We start from the raw sequence: 17,129 nt of genomic DNA, 5'->3' as shown, positions 1-17,129 counted from the left end.
TTCCATGAATTCTGAATTTAGTGTTTCATATGTCTAATAATGTGATTCTCAGGTCAAGGGAGTCACACTAATATGGGAGAAGGCATAGGAGCAGCACTAGGTTCTGTTTCAGAAGGAAATTATTCACATAGTGTAAGTTCTTAAATTATGAAAATAGTTTATATCTAATCAACTTTTTGTTGGTCGAATAGTTAACTCATTCGTTCACTTAATCAAGTGTTGGGGTTTCAAATAGCGGACCCTTAAATGGATTGGATTAGTCCTTGATTTTTTGGATTGGGGAATTTCGTGGGGAGAAAAACAAAATAGTTTATATCTTATTGTAATTATTAGTCAATCATAAAATCTACTAAATAGACTTTGGAGCTAACTAGCTAGATTCTAACCTAAGCCTTAAGATTAGTTCTGGAAACAAATAATGTTTAGAATTTTAAATATTATACTTATAAATATTATACCTAGATAGTTATGAATTTTTCTTATAGCAGGAAGATACATGCATCAACAGGGTGATCTGTAACAATTCAACCATAGGTATCTCTCATAGCAGTAAACAAAATGAAGATAAGAATGAGTTATTCCTTGCTGAATTTCAGAATCTTGTGAAAGAAGTAGAATTTGGAGCCACCCTTGACAGAAAGTCTTCAGAGAAAGATGTAGAAGCAACAGCATGTGTAAGTCATGAGAAGGATGACTATGAAAAAGAGGTAACAAAGCTCAAAAACATAATTTCAATGCTTCAAGAAAGGGAACATAGTCTTGAGGTTCAACTTCTTGAGTGCTGTGGTCTTAGAGAGCAACAAAAATCAGTGAAGGAACTGCAAAATAGATTGAAGATAAGTAATATGGAGGCAAAGATGTTCAGTCTAAAGGTTCAGACCTTACAATCAGAGAATCATAGATTACAGGAACAGGTGACTGATCATGCAAAAGTGGTTGCTGAGCTTGAGGCCACAAAAGCCAAAGTTGAACTATTGCAGAAGAAACTTAAGCATGAGGCTGAACATAATAGGGAGCAGATCATAATTCTTCAACATAGAGTTTCCAAATTGCAAGAACAAGAACAAGAATGCAAAGCTGTTTATTGTGATCATGATATTCAATTAAAGCTGCAGGATCTTGAGTCTGAAGTAGAAGTGTTGAGGCAATCTAATTTCAGATTGCAGCTGGAAAATTCTGAATTAGCTCAAAGATTGGATTCTACACAGATCCTTGCAAATGCTGTTCTGGAAGAAGCAGAGGTAATAAGGTTATATTATATACTTTTAGTCTCTCTTTGTCAAATACCTTATGGTTTTGGATTGCAGGGGGATACTCGGAAGGAAGATATCGAACGCCTTAGACAAGAGAACGAGAGGTTGATGAAGGAAATGGAACAACTACAAGCTGATCGGTGTTCAGATGTTGAAGAATTAGTGTATTTGAGATGGATAAATGCTTGTTTAAGATATGAACTAAGGAACTACCAGCCCCAACCTGGTAAGACAGTTGCAAAGGATTTAAGTAGAAGCTTAAGTCCTACATCTGAGAAGAAGGCCAAGAAGCTTATACTTGAATATGCAAATAGCAATGGAGAAGGGAACATTGTGGATTTTGATTTAGACCAGTGGTTCTCCTCCCAAGGTTCTTCTCTTACAGATTCTGGAGAGTATGATGACTCTTCTTCCATGGATAATTCATCAACTGCCAGAACTAACACCACTGGAAAGACCAAAATCTTTAGCAAGCTTAGGAGAATCTTACATGGCAAAGATAGTCAGGTTTCATCACAAGCAAATTCTGGAGCTCAGAGCCGAAGAAGCGAGTTTACAACTCCCACCGTCACATCTAGAGCTTCCTTTGATTTATCTGTATTGACTAGGATGAAGCAAAGTGATAGGAGAAACTCAGATAGCTTTGTCCTGGGAGGCTCAAGTAAAATCAGTCCAAGGGGAGAAGCTTCTGATTTGGAGAAATATGCAAAAGCTTTAGAAGATTCTAGTGCGAGCGCTCGACACCAGAGGCGCAGAAGAGCAACATCATATAGTTAGTGAAAATAGCCTTAATACACTATACACTACACAGTTGACTATGTGTAATTAGCCTTAAGGACTAGTTTCAGAATCCAAACCTCTGTATCAAATAAGAATGCATTTTGTAACATTGGCAGGCATTCACCAATAATGTTTTAGTTTGTTTCTATTCTTGCTTATCTGACATTAACTTATATATATAAGATTTAACTGTTATTGGAAAATGTTATGGAAAATTTTTGAGTTGACAAAGTAAACAACATGAAAGGTGAATCATGAATTAAGCTTTGAATGTCATTACAATGGGGAAAAAACATTGCTGCTGAGTTCCATTAAAACAGAAACCACTGAACTCAACCAATATCCAGTGTTCTTCCAAACAAGTTAATATGAAATTTCACTAGATTTAATTCATAAAATACATGTTTCTCCAGAATCTATAAAAATATGCAAACTGATACATTTATGCGTCACTTCCATGATGAATAGTACTAGTGGTACACACAGGTATATTATAATGGTCTACAGAGATATAATCATGAATCATAACTTCATATGCACTTATGAGATAAGGGCTATGCCTTGAACAATCAATGCATCAGCTAGAACTTGGTTTGCAGCTTGAGAAGGATGGACACTATCCCAAAACACATACTGAGTTGCATTGGAGCAAGTTCCTAGTGATTTTGGATTGCACAATAAGGATGTTGTCTCAACTATCCCAGTTCCACAGCAGCCTTTCCTTGCCTCGGCGAAACCTATGTTGCACATTTTAAATCAGACAGGTTAATAAGAAGAATAAATCACATGATTTTTCAGCAAGATTATTGTATTCTAGTCTTACCAAATTTTGAAGGGGATTGAACAAGGTCATAGAGAGGCTTGTAAATATCAAACACAACAATCTTAAGACCAGGAAGTTGCTTTTGGAGAGTTTTTGCAGCTGAGTTGATTTTCTTGTTAAATCCTTGGGCATCATTGTTGATTCTTGAGACGCAACCATTCTCATGGAATCCGAACAAGGTTCTTGCAGCAGGTAGGCAACCCAATGGTGGAAGGGAAGTCACTCCAATTTTCCTAGCTCCCAATTTATGCAAATCCTGTATTATCATTGCATGGTTTTACAAGTTTATGATATTTTCCAAATACTTGTCTTTGTTTATAGAAAAACAATAGGAGATACCTTAACAAAACTTGAGAATGATCTAACTAGGTATGAAGAATACTGGTCAGGAGTGACAAGTTTGTTGATGAGAGGATTGGTATAATAATTTTGGACAAAGTCACTGCTTCCAGCACTCAATAAGTACAATGCATCCTTTATGATTGATGCTGCTTTCTTGCTACCAGCTACCTTGGCCAGCTTTCCTTGGTATTCCTTGAAATAATTCAACTGTACGGACAATGGAATTGCATGCTAATGACAGAAAAGAAAGTTATTAGAAGACAGTTAAGTTTGTTGAAGCAAATCTTAGCTCACAAACTTACATTCAAGATGGCAGCCTTTTCATCATAACCAGAGGCAGCTGAAGCGAAATTCGCTCCAATAAGAAGGTTCTTCCCTGATGCTTGTGGGCTAAGATATGCAGGTGCATAGCTCTTAAAACCCAGTGTGTCAGCTGCAAAAGGAAGCATTCAACAACATTGAAAATTGAAAATTGACACAAATACATGGTAGCTGATAAAGACAAAGACACAATTTGTGTAATTCTGTCTCTCTTTAAAGTTTATTTTGCTTACCAGTAATATCAGTAGCTAATTTGCCATTGCAAAACCTGCCAGTGGGTTGATGGTTGAGAAAGTCCCTTCCATAAGGAGGGTAGTTAGCCTTGAAAATTGTAGGCAGGTAGTCATTGTTGCCAACATCCACAGCAGAGTCACCAAATGTTATCATTGCAGGCACAAGTGTGTCTTGTGCATTCCCCCATCCTACAAGTAAGACAAATGCAAATATCACAAATACTACTTCTACTTCTTTTCTATTCATCTTCATCTTCTTTTCAATAACCATTCAGATGCTTTCTGGTGTTTATATAATAAGAAATAGAGTGGCAATTGAAGGAGGAAGATGGAAGTTGGTTATAGGCTATTAAATGTGAACACTTATAGTATAGCTGTCACATATGTACACCACACTATGATGATGCTTTTTTATGTTAGATTTTCAGTGTCACTTTGCCTTATATCAACATTATGAGTTTGTTTTCATTTAGTGTGGGTAGAGGGAAGTTGTTGAACTCTGCATGTGTAGGAGGTGGCATAATAATCTTGCTCACGAGACTGCTGCATGCACCAAGAGTTATTCTGGTTGTTGCATGGAAAGTTTTAAGCAGTGACCACAAATTATTAAAACAAAACAGCGTGCATGCTTTCAAGATCTTCATCTGTAATTCAATTTCAAAAAGGTCTGCCTTATCAATACACTTTTAATAGGATAACATTTTTTCCCCAATATATTGTGATCATGTTTATTTCTAGGCATTATTATTTATTTGTCTTATAAGGTTTAACACGTAATTTTTTTTCAAACAGTTTGCACTATTAAATAAGAGTATACTTTTACACTTCTGTAACAAGAGAGTGGGTTGCTCAAAGTAATTAATTCTATTCTTTTTTATGAAAAATATTTTTTTTTTCTACCGTATTTGTCAGCTCGACCGATGAAAAAACGAATTTAAACTCTAAATTTATTATTGACCAATAAATTACTATATATATATATATGAGATTTGAATATCTAACATTTATGAATTAAGTATTCAATTAATTTAAATTAGTTAAATAACATTTTTTAAAAGAACGCTACAGTTCAATTTACTTTTTTTTATATATAAATATATAATAATTAATTTTAATGACTAATTTTAACATACGAATAACACTTTTATTTTATAAACTGACGTTAACTTTAGAATTTACATACACTAATAAAATATGAGTGGTGGCTAAAATTGGCCATAATGACTAATATAAATAAAAATTATTGATTTGCGGGCATTTTTCTTTTTGTTATTTGTTGTGACTTGTGTGAGAAGAATTATATTTGAACTTTTCAAAAACAAAAGAAAAAAACATTGATTAGTTATATCACTTATGACTAATATTATTTTAAATTTTGTTATCTAATTAATTTAGTTAGACTTAATTTTTAAAAAAATTTAAATGGGTATCATTACTCATATATTTATACATATATTATGTTAGTCTGACCCTAAATTAATTTAGTTTATAAAATATATTAACGTGAGTTAAATTAGTTCTTTTATTATGGGCTAATACATTTTATATTAACATGAATGAACACGAACAATTTTGTCTGAATTTGTTTAAATACGAACGCCATTAATTATAATTATCATAATTTAAGCTATACGAGACATGTAATAGCTCATTTATTTTACCATGCAAAATCTTCATAAACTCTACTGATAAGTTTGAAAACTCTAAATTAAATTAGTGATGATCAAATATTATTTTTTTTATGATATGAGGGGCCATAGGCCCAAAAAAAGAAAAAAAAAACAAAAGAAAACAAAGGAAAACAAGCACACTAGCGCCTGGAGATACGAGGCATCATTACCCCTCTTCCATCTTCACACACAAAGTCATTCACTTTTTGTGGCGGAACATCCCCAAAAGACAAGACCAGGATTAATTTTAGCGTCGATTCTCGCCAATTTGTCCGCCATTCTATTTACCTTCTCTGAGTATGTGGCTGAAGCAAATTTTCCAATTCTTCTTCTTCCAATTTACAATTAAACGCACCAAAAGATTGGGATGGTTATGGAGTTCTCGCCGATTATTGATAAGGGCTATAACAGCAGTGGCATCGCTATATATGATGATTTTTCTCATTCCCATAGTCCAAGCAAGGTTGAGGCTGTCATGAATTCCCCATAACTCAGCATTGAAAGCGGAGTAAAGGCCAATGTTGCGAGAGAAACCACCCAGCCACCTTCCCCGATGGTCTCGAATCGCACCTCCGCAGGATGCCAAGCCAGAATTCCCTTTTGCAGCTCCGTCTGTGTTGAGAGCCACCCAGCCTTTCGGAGGTGGTTTTCAGGATACAAAAATATCAGTTCTTCTCTCCTGCTCAATCAGGTGCTCATCTTTCTTAAAGGCTTCACTATTTTGTTGTACTTGTAGGATAATTTCATTGGTAGCTTCTTTAGGTCTCTGATAGTTTTGATTGTGCACTTCCTGATTCCTCCAAACCAAACTCTCCAGCATGTTGTCATGAAAATGTTCCTCCAATTGTAGTTGTTTTCTTTTCCTAGTTCTTGATTTAGATTCTGCTCAACCCAATCTGATAGTTGATGGCTGAAAAAATTTTCAATAGCTTCTTGTTTAATTAGCTGGGTCCAAATCCTAGAGACCTTGGTGCAGTCCCTTAAGACATGAAGGATGTTTTCTTCCTTATCTGGGCAATGGTGGCAACAACCATTCCCACCACAAATTTTCTTCATCCTTTCTTTTGTAGGAATTCTTTGATGCATAGTCAACCACATGAAGATTTTATTTTTTTGAGGGCCCTTCCACTTCCAAATTCTGTCCCAATTAGAGCTTTTAGGTTCTGTCCATCCAGCCAGCCATTTATAGGCACTTGCCACAAAGAAGTCTCCATCCGAAGAATGCATCCAGCCCATGGTATCTTGCTTCTGTTCTAAGTTTGGTGGAGGGATTGCTCTTATTTTATCGATTATCTGATTTGGTAAAGCTTGTTTGAGCTTACTCAGATCCCAATCTCCTTCATTGTCTGTCCACTCCCAAACTAAGTTGTCCTCATCAAATGTTGAGTTCTGGTTGTAGTTGATCAAGCATTTGTCTTTGTCCAACCAATAATCTGTCTAGAATTTTGTCACAAGCCCATTCCCTAAATAATGAATGGTGTTTTCCTGGAAGGTTGTCCATAATTTGGTCATTTCTTTTCAAAGAGATGAATATGAATTTCTAGACTGAATGATGTCATCCATTCCTTGATCTCTCTCATATTTGCGGTTTAAAATTTCTGCCCATAAGGAGTTTGGATTATTCTTCCACCTCCAGATGACTTTTAGTAGAAAGGCATCATTCATTAAGTTGAGTCTTCTGATAGTGAACGGTTTAAAAATCTCAGGCTCCCTTATTCCGATAGTGAACGGCTTCCAATTATTCAGTTGAACGGTTTTTTCTATAAGTTGGGATAGGGCATCCATACATATCACAAAAAGATAAGGAGAGATGGGATCTCCTTGTTTGATTCCTCTCTTAGGTGAGAAATCCTCTGTCATGCTCCCATTCCACAACAGATTGTATTTAACTATTCTCACACACTTCATGATAATGCTAACATATTTTTTAGGCATATTAATCTCCAACAGTCTTTTCTCTAAGAAATCCTAGTTGATTCTATCATACGCCTTTTCAAAATCAATCTTGATCGCCATGAATTTGGCTTTTCCTCTCATCCGTTTCATAGAGTGCATCACTTTCTTTGCTATAATAATGTTGTCCTGGATGTTTCTTCCCGGCACAAAACTGGATTGGTAAGGAGCTATGATGTCGTTTAAGGTTGGCTTAATTCTGTTGACAAGAATCTTGGTAATCACTTTATAGTTGACATTACATAGAGCTATCGGTCTGAACTGAGTGATAAATTCTGGAGTTTGAATTTTTGGGATGAGGGTTATGAGAGTTGTATTGGCTTTTTCTATTTCTTCTGGGTTGTTCCAGTACCTTGTCACATGCTCCATCGTCTTGTTTTTCACTATCTCCCAATTCTTCTTAAAGAAAAGGGCCGAAAACCATCTCTTCCTGGAGCTTTCAAGGAACCAATGCTAAAAACTGCCTTCTTTGTCTCTTCTAGAGTCAGTATCTTTATCATATCCCTACAAAAAATTGAATCTATTTTAGGACTTGTTTGAGCCATAAAATTTAAAGGAATGATGTTTACCTCATCTTGGTATAGGTCTTTGAAAAATTGAACAGCATGATCCTTGGTTTTGGTCCCATTTTCTATCCATTCTCCGTGCTTGTTTCTAAGCTTGTTGATTTTATTTTTGGCCCTTCTAATGATAGTTTTGGTGTGATAAAATTTTGTATTGCGATCTCCTTTAACTATCCATTGAACTCTAGATTTTTAGAACCAAAAGATCTATTCCTTTTTGAGAATTTCTCCCATTTCTTTGTGTAGGTTTGCTTCTAATCTGTCCAAAAATTTGTTTTTGCCATAGGTGGTGTGGCGTTGTATGCCCTTCAGTCTATTCATGATCTTTCTTTAATAAATTCTTTAAAATTTGAATGCTACTCCCACATAGCTTCATAGCGGAACAGTCTATCCCTTCTTTGCATGACATCTCTACTTTGAAGAGTTATAAGAAGAGGGTGGTGGTCAGATCCAATCCTTGGGAGCGCTTTCACCTTTGCTTCTTGAAATTTTATCCTCCACTCCGCATTAGCTAGGGCTCGATCAAGTCTTTTAAAGACTCTCTTTTGCCCCTCTCGTTGGGGACCTCTCCAGGTAAATCGAGAATCAATAAACCCCAGATCAATCAGACCGCAGTCGTTAATCCAATTAGCAAAAGAAGTACAAGCTTTTTTTGTCAATGTTTGCACCCTCTTTCTTCTCCGAAACATCCTTTATCTCATTAAAATTACCAGAGAGGAGCCAGGCTTTATTTTTATTAGGGGTCATAGATCGATTTTTAGACCAAAGTTGTTTTCTCATTGGGGCTGTGGACTTGCATAAATAGCTGTTAGGTACCACTCATCTCCTTCGCTGAAATTGATCTTGGCATGAATGAATTGGGGATGAGTTTCTTCCACCGAAATCTTTATGTCTTGTCTATTCCAGCAAATCTAAATACCACCAGAAAAGCCTTGAACTTCCTTAATAATGTAATTATTGAACCCCAGACTCTTGATGACCTTACTAGCTTGGTTCCCACCGCATCTTGGTTCCACAATGATAGTTAAATCAGGCTTATATTGGTTTGCTACCTCTTTGAATATGCAACTAAAGAAATTGCTAGCCGCACCTCTTACATTCCAATTTAAGATAATCATTAAGAAAAACAAATAACAAGGATTGTATAGACCAATGAATTGACGAAACATCATCACTAAAGACATGGCTGGACACTTAGTTAATCTGCATTTCCTCCTCTCCTACCCCCTTAATGGTAGGGGTGGTGAAGTCTATGTTGTTCACAATAGCTTTTTCCATCTCTATGTCTCTCTTTGCATCTCTCTTTATAACCTCTATTGTTGGGTCAGGGGACTTTTCATTTGGGGGGTTTTCTTGTTGAGATATATCCACTTCTTCCTACATGTGATCTGTGTTTGGGCTCTCATAGTTATTTTTCTGCCAATTATCTTGATGGTGAATAATGGAATTTTCTTGTATTGTAATCTTCTGATTTGCTTCCTTTTCTTTACTTCCTTTTGGTTCAAGCTGTTTTTTCTCTGCATTGTCTATTTTTTGGTCTTGTGTGTGCATATCTGAGGTGTTTTGGTTGTTTTCCATCTGCTGTTTCTTTTTATTATTCCTGTTATTTCTTGCTTTAGTCTTGACTGATTGATCTGCTAAATTTCTTTGTGCATCTGCTATTGTGTTCTCATTTGGTTCCATATTTACATCCCCTTTGTTTCCATTTTCTACTTCTTCTATCTACAGCACTTGAAATCTGGAATTGCTTGTATTTCCTCCCTCTATTTTGCTAGTTTTTGCTTTGTTTTTTTGTGTCTCCCTCACTTTTCTTCTCTCTCTTTGGTCTTTGGACAAGCATCCATGGCCCAAAATTATCGCTCGATTGTTGAAAAATTTGTTTACCTTTTTCTTTAGCTCTGTTAATATCCCCTTCCTTATTTTCTTCATGCGGCAGATCTTGGTCTATTTTTTTCTCACATTCTTTTCTTGAATTTTATCCTAATTCCTCTCCCATTTGTTTCCTTTCCACTATACAATTTTTTTGGTCATGGTAAGCTCTTCCACAAGTAAAACATATTTGGTGAAGTCCCTCATATTCCACTTTGAAGCACACTCCATTGATCATATATTTTCCTATAAAGGGTTTTGTTAAATCAACCTCCATGCAGAGTCTAGCAAACTTACCTCTATACATATTTTCAGTGTTTGTGTCCACTTTGACTACCCTTCCTATGAGTTCTCCAATTTTTCTAAGTATGCTTCTGTCGTATAGTTCTATCGGGAGGCCTGGGAGTCTTACCCAAGCTGTAATCTTGTCTATTGTAGCTAAGAGAGGGTTGAAATTTGGTTTCCAGCATCGGACAGCAAGATAGTGGTCATATATTTTCCATGGTCCCTCCAACAGAGCGTAGTCTAGATCTTCCTGTGAGTAAAACTTGACCAAATAAAAATCATGTCCCAAGTCTATTACATCTATGCTACCTTTACCACTCCACATGTTTTCTAATCTTTTCATCACAGAATACCCTATTTTCCTTCCCACCAGTTTTACTATTAATGAATTCCACCACAGTTTCCATAATTTTCTGATGGTTGTTTCATTTATACGCAGGTTATACAACCCCTCCTCTACCTTGGTAACAATGACATCCTCGGATGGAGAAAACTCGCCTTCAGGTGCATCTTTTTGCTCCAGATCTTTTTCGAAATCCACCTCCTCCTCTGAGCTATCCTCCATTTCTGTTTCTTCCAGCATTGGGTTCTCTTCCTCCTCTTCCATCCAATTAGATTGTGGTCCCTTTTTAACAGTTTCAGCAAAGGATCTAACTCCCTTCCATGTTCTTGTTTCTCCTCTTGGTTCTTCATCAACCATCCATGGCTCCTCTCTCGGTACCCTAGTCACCATCTCTGAAAAACCTTCTCCCTCCTTTCTAACTTTCTTTTTGCTCCAATGAAGGAGGTCTAGCTCTTGTTCAGACGCCCTTCTTTCAGTTTGCTCGCTAGGAGCTTCCATGGATTCCCTGCAAGTGAAGGTCTTGTGTACGGAGAGAAAAGAAACTTTGTACGGAAAGAGACGTTGGCTATGAAAATCCTAAATTTTTGTCAAATTTCAAAGAAAAAAAATGATGATAAAATATTATTAATATAACAAATTGTAAAATTATTAATTTAATTTTAATTCATATGTGTTAATTAATAATTTTGTTGTGCATATTTTGTTACTGGACCGAAAAATAACAAGCCCAAGATGATTTAAGAAGATCAGCCTTAGTTATCAAAAATATTAAATGTTGTGGCTAAAATTGTTTTGTTACTTGTTGGGCCAAAATTTAATTATTATTAGCCCAAATCAATTTTGAAGAAGAGATCTATTAGTTGGGTCCAAATTGGAAAAATGAGAAAGAGGAAACCATGCATGCTTCCACGGATACCACTTCTTTCATTTGGTGGAATTCGAATTTTTGTTAAGTGGAGTTAATGCAGACATTGGAAATAGGAAAGAGAAAGTGAAAAAAGTGATTTGATAGCTTTCAATGTATTACATGCTAATAGGCATAGGTTTTGGAAAACTTAATTCATTTCATTCTCTTTCTTAGTCCCACTAAAAGCATTTTAATTTCTCTCTTCTCTCTCTTCTTTCTTCAAGCTTCGGTCACCTCACAGAAAATATGGAAGCTAAAGAAAGTTATCAGAAGGAGGTGGAAGAAGCTAGTAGCAAGGCCATTGTGATGATGGCATCAAGAAAAAGAAAATCTGAAGTATGGAGTGGCTGAGATCTTTACCACAAAAGGTAAGATATAGTAAAGTAATCTCAAGCCTTCTATAACTAAAAATGGAAGAAGATCCATTCGGTCAGAGAAAGAAAATCCTTGGAGGGATGGCTCGTCTCAACTTTTGATTAACTACCACAGGAGGTAGCTACTGTAGCTACGTGGAGGAAGAGGCAGAAGTTAGAGCAGATGGAGCTGTCATCATCAAGAACTCATCAAGGGCTAGGAATCCTTCTTGGAATGCAAGTCAAGATAGAATGCCCGGATTGATGAAGATTGGTGACAAGGGAAGACATAGAGGTAATTACATGTTGGGTTTTACATTCAGTTTCCTCTCCTCTCTCTCTGGTCGAACCAGTTTTTTCATGAAGAAGAAGAAGTTTAGCTCGATTCAAGAGTTTCAACCTTGGAGGCTTCTCCTTCTATAAATAAGGGAGAACAGCCATGGCTTGAGAAAAGAAAAAGAGTGAAAGCACAGTGTTCCTATAGCTACCCCAGCTAACAGAAGTTCTTCTCCTTCAATGTTCTTCATTTTGTATTTTTCTGTTTAATTTTGTCTATCTTGAGTCTCATGAAAAAAGGCAAACAGTGAGGTTTGTAAGAAAAAGCCATAGAGCGGAAAAAGGCAGAGTGCACAAAATTAAAAGAAAAATCCATAGATGTCCTTAGAGGTCCTTTGTACATCTGTGTTGTGTTCATGATTCTATGGGAATCTCCTTGCAAGTTGGGTTAGCACTTAGCGGTTGAAAGTTTGGTGGGTTATCAAGTCATGTTCAGGGTTGGGACTAGATTCTGGACTTGTCCCGGATAGGAAGGGTAGTTCCTAGGGAGAATTGGTGTATGTAATCATGATTATAGTGAAATCCCATCATTGTTGTGATGGAGACTGGATGTAAGCTGCATTGCACTTAGCCGCTGAACCAGGATACATCTTGGTGTGATTTTCTCTCTCTTCCACTCCATTTCTGTTTCTATTGCATAGGAGACAAAACTGAAAAATATCTCTTGGCTGGTTACGAGACAAAAAGAAAAAGTCTCTTGACTAGGCACGAGACAAAAACAAGAAATATCTCCTCAAGTTTTCTAAAAGGACAGCACGTGTTATTAAGCGAAAAAGGGGCTAAGATTCAACATCCATTCTCTTAACTACTGATAAACCATCATCTACAAATGTAACTTAGAACCAAAGTAGATATATATAATTTCATGGATCTGATTTGGATGGACTCAAAATATTTAGACTATTAAATAATCTTAATATTAGAATATATTTTTAAAATTTTTTAATAATTATTAAATAGTTTTTATTTAATTTTATTTATTAATTAATTTTTTATATATTATTTAATTCTAAAATTTATTCTATATTTTATAAATTAATATTTCATTTTTAAAATTTTATTTTAAAATTCTATAAATATTTATCTTCAATTTTGTTCGGTATCTCGGGATTCCGGATGGGTTGGTGAAGTGTCCCGGGTGAGGAGGTAGGGATCAGCCCGACTCTGAATCTGTGTGCAAGACGTGGGGGTTGGCGATCTCCCGAGCTCTTCGTGAGGTGAGGGGGTGCTACCTGCAATGACTCTCCGACGTCCAAGTCAGAAGGTATCCAGGTGGTTTTAGAGTAAGGTAGCTGGCAGCAGGGTTGCTTGTGTCCGGGTTGTAAATCGGACGGATTATGCCCACTAATCCGACCGCGCAGGTTGGGTTGGCCAACAGGCCAGCTGGGTTGGATCGCAACAAATCTCTTTTTCAATTTTAAGATTATTAATTTCATAATCTATTATCAATTTATTTTTCAATTATCTAGTTTTATAATTTTAATCCTTTATGAATTTCCTTTCATTGTGATTATCAATTTTGTTAATAATCATCGTTTATGAATAAGCATGTATGTAATCATTACAGTTGTATAAATTGCAATCTGCAGAAATTTAATCGATTTTTTTATTGAAGTAATTGATTGGTTAGTGAACAGAAGTCCTTTACCGTTTACAACGTTCAGAAAATTAATCAATTTTTACATTTAGTTAATTAATTGGTTAGTGAAGATTTTTTTTTGCAATTGCTCGTAAAACAATAGATTTTATTTTATTCAAAAAATTGATTGATTAGTAAAAAAATATTTTTTTATAGTAATCCAATTGTTTTACTTTGTAAGTGAATCGATTTTATTATCTATCCAATTGATTGTTTGAGAAGAATCTAATTAATTGGTTGAATTATCTAATTGATTAATTAAAAAAATGGATTATATATACTCGGAATCTTTTTTTTTGTACAAACAACTGATTGTTTGAAAGATTTATCTAAGACTTTATTCATCATATGGGTTTTATTATCATATAGGTTTTATTTTGTTATAGTATTATATAACTTAGTTTACTCAATTAATTTTTTTAATAGTCAATTTTAAAATGTCAGATATATTTAAGAAGGACACATATTACTTTTGTAAGATATATTTTGTTCATAAGGATGAAAACAATACCAAAAAATGATATGAATGAGCAATTTGAAGAGAATAATAATATTACTTTTTTTCGTATTAATGTATAAATTACTTATACACATATTAATATATGACATAATTATTCTGAACAAAATATTATATTAAATTATTTTTATGAAAAAAAGAAACGCCCCAGACCGAATTAAACATGCATGTTTAAGATAAACTTCAGAAGCTATGCATATGCAGTAGAAATATGCTTTAAAGAATATCCCAATCATATATCGGTCTATCAAATAATTTTTCAAATGATATTAGTCAAAAAATCAATTTTCTGATCTAACAATCTTTTTGTTTCATCATTCGCATCAAAATTTAAGATTTAATTAGAGTGAGATCAGTGTCATGTGCAGATTTATAAATTAATTATACTACTTTGCAAAATATTTTTTTTAATTTATTTATCTATAATTAAAAACATAGATTTTTTACCGATTGAGTTATATAACATAAATGTATGATCATCTCAAAAAATATAGGCATGTTCATGCATTTGTTCAATTGGAATTTTGTACATGACTTTTGTATTTAACAATTATTAATGGACAAATAAGACCGTTCATACTTTAAAGATGCTATACAAAATAATGAAAATATAATTAATTAAGACATACTAATTGTATGAAAGTAATTGTTCAAATAATAAATAGATAAATATGATCTCAACATATAAATATTCAATAACTAAAGTTTCTTAATGACCTAGACTGATGTATCTTCATATCTAATTATTTATGCACATAATTCAAAAGAAAAAAAAAAGATGAAAGTTTGAAATAGTGTATGATTTTATAGATTGTAAAACATGACCATCAGTTATTTTACTTAACAATCATTGACCAAGTAATAATTGGAATAGAGAAAACATACTATTGCTTTCACTATTTCAATCAATTTGGTTAAAAACAATGGATTATTTTATCTATTAAATTGATTAACATGATCTAGTTATTTGACACTAATTATTACTTATTAATTCAATTGGTGTCAAATTAAATGGATTGGATTAATCGCAAACATTTCACATTGTTTTTTCTTTTTCTCCACTTTAAAAGAATGTTTAACATTAAATCTTAGTTTTACAAAAAAAATTTAAGTTTTAGAAATCAAATTAGTTAAAAGATCTCATATCGTATTCATATATCATAATTAAGATCATCATTAATAAATGATTTATTTTTTTCTTAATTATTAATAATACAATTATAAAAATATAAATGATAAATAATAAAATAATAATTTATAAAAGAAAAAGTTGATTTTAGAGTAAAATAATATATAAAAGACTAACTAATAAAAATATTATTTAATAATTATTAAAAAATTAAAAAATATATTTATTACTAATACTATTTAATAGTTCAAATTGACCATCAGATCCTTAGGGTATACAAGCAAATGGAAGTGAATAATACATCAGGTTTTAACCTATATAGGATGATTCCAAAACTTGTAGTGTATGTTGAGTCATAGACCACTGGAAATGTGGGTTAAATTTCTCTTATTTGATGAGGAACTTCCATTAATTGAGATTTATTTTTGAATAATATTATTTGGTATTATTGGCTTGAATTTCAGTTAGCATGATAAGTTCACATGGCCAGAATTAGCAGAATTTTTTTGTTATTCTAGTGGACTTAGTTGCTGAATACGAAATTGTATTAAGACTTTGGATTAAAGTTCTTCGGGTTTTTTAAATATCACCTCTCATTCTTTGGGAGGGGTTGATAATTATTGCTGTTATTTTGACGACTTGTTATAAATGTCAGTCCAAGTCAACTTTAAAGTAAATAAAATTGATTTGTTATTTTACCTTTTGGTTATTGATATACCTTAACAATATATTTCAGATGCGGGTTTTATACCTAAATCAGTGAAATCTAACCTCACAAACATCTTCAAACCACAGCAACTGTCTGTGGACTTTGAGAAGCTTTCCGAAAGAAAGAAGAAATTGGTACAAGATAAACAACATCACAATGGGCTCCAAATATCTAATCTACCTTTGCTATGACGGGCTTAACAGTTTTCTAGAGTTTGATGTGTATCTCGGAATTAACAAGTGGGATACAGTGAGCTTTGGAGCAGTCAACCATAACTCCGACAGGTACAAGGCCGAAGAGATTATACATATAACTTCACAGGAGTACATAAATATACGGCATCAAAATTTATGGATTAATTCAATTCTACCAATCAGATTGTTCTTGCCTAGTAACTCCGAGGTATAGCTCGTCCTCTGATAAGGTCGGCGGACTCCTAGAGTGGACTGAGGTATACGTCGGCGACGGATGAACGGCGAGGGTGGGTACCTGCAAAGGCACTCCGACGCTCAAGTTAGTATCAAAGGGATAGTAGTTCTTAATTTAGAAAAGCGACGTACCTTTCTCGGCTTTCCTTGTCTGCTTTATATTAGCGTAAATGGTCGACCGTTTTCCTTGGGTTGTAACGCCCAGGAAGAGGATTAATTGTAAATCCGACGTTATTGATTTAATGATTATTTATGGTCGTGATGAAATCATCGGTTATGATCGGATTTTAGGTGTTGCCGAGCTATAACTTGTAACCGATGTTTATTGGTCATATCACAGCCCCCAAGCTTGACCTGTCTTTAAAGAGATAGGTTGAGCTTTTATGGTAGACGAGTTATAGCTCGGTACACTGTGCCCCCAGGTCAGCATATCTCTTTCAAAGTTACCTCTAGTAACTGAAAAGACTGGTCACTGTAATTATTGTCTTAAGCCTCGATACGTGTAAAATTGCAGTCATTATTAACTCTAAATAGGTGCAAGTTCCAAGGCTTCTTTGTAACCGTTGAAAGTGTGCTTCATTTAATGGTGTTTGATTACACCTTAAATTGAAGGAGTTAAGTAACTGAATGGTTTGCATTTTTCTTCCTGCGGAATACTGGAGGGTTTTATTCAGAG

General features: G+C 34.4%; 2 protein-coding genes across 4 annotated transcripts in view; one reads left to right on the top strand and one right to left on the bottom strand.

The window, feature by feature from the left end:
* The window catches only part of LOC107458984 (protein CHUP1, chloroplastic), a 2,731-nt gene extending 550 nt beyond the window's left edge, over positions 1-2,181 (top strand). The window contains exons 3-5 of one of the 3 annotated variants that reach the window (XM_052252011.1): positions 49-132; positions 597-1,241; positions 1,308-2,181. In XM_052252011.1, the coding sequence (XP_052107971.1) occupies positions 49-132; positions 597-1,241; positions 1,308-2,030 (1,452 nt within the window). In that variant the 3' untranslated portion in view covers positions 2,031-2,181. Of the gene's footprint in view, positions 1-48; positions 133-485; positions 1,242-1,307 lie in introns of all 3 variants that reach the window. The other 2 variants (XM_016077204.3, XM_052252010.1) reach the window with 2 other exon arrangements.
* Positions 2,182-2,265: 84 nt separating this feature from the next.
* On the bottom strand, positions 2,266-4,077 carry LOC107458985 (GDSL esterase/lipase APG). The gene is made up of 5 exons (XM_016077206.3): positions 3,753-4,077; positions 3,501-3,631; positions 3,196-3,429; positions 2,857-3,112; positions 2,266-2,770 (listed from the first exon to the last, which is right to left on the bottom strand). Exons 1-5 carry the CDS (start codon positions 4,021-4,023, stop codon positions 2,574-2,576), a joined length of 1,089 nt encoding a protein of 362 aa, XP_015932692.1. The 5' UTR covers positions 4,024-4,077; the 3' UTR covers positions 2,266-2,573.
* Positions 4,078-17,129: the final 13,052 nt, after the last annotated feature.

Source organism: Arachis duranensis, chromosome 7 (assembly GCF_000817695.3).
Source record: "Arachis duranensis cultivar V14167 chromosome 7, aradu.V14167.gnm2.J7QH, whole genome shotgun sequence".
Taxonomy (NCBI): domain Eukaryota; kingdom Viridiplantae; phylum Streptophyta; class Magnoliopsida; order Fabales; family Fabaceae; genus Arachis; species Arachis duranensis.
This window is presented reverse-complemented; position numbering and strand designations above follow the sequence as displayed.

Bases quoted from the DNA above. Each gene is read 5' to 3' on its own strand.
- LOC107458985 (XM_016077206.3), bottom strand. From the start codon at position 4,023: ATGGTTATTGAAAAGAAGATGAAGATGAATAGAAAAGAAGTAGAAGTA. The intron at 3,430-3,500 runs GTAAGTTTGTGA...TTCTGTCATTAG, and splicing joins AAAAGGCTGCCATCTTGAAT to CATGCAATTCCATTGTCCGT. The intron at 2,771-2,856 runs GTAAGACTAGAA...TGTGCAACATAG, and splicing joins TCAATCCCCTTCAAAATTTG to GTTTCGCCGAGGCAAGGAAA.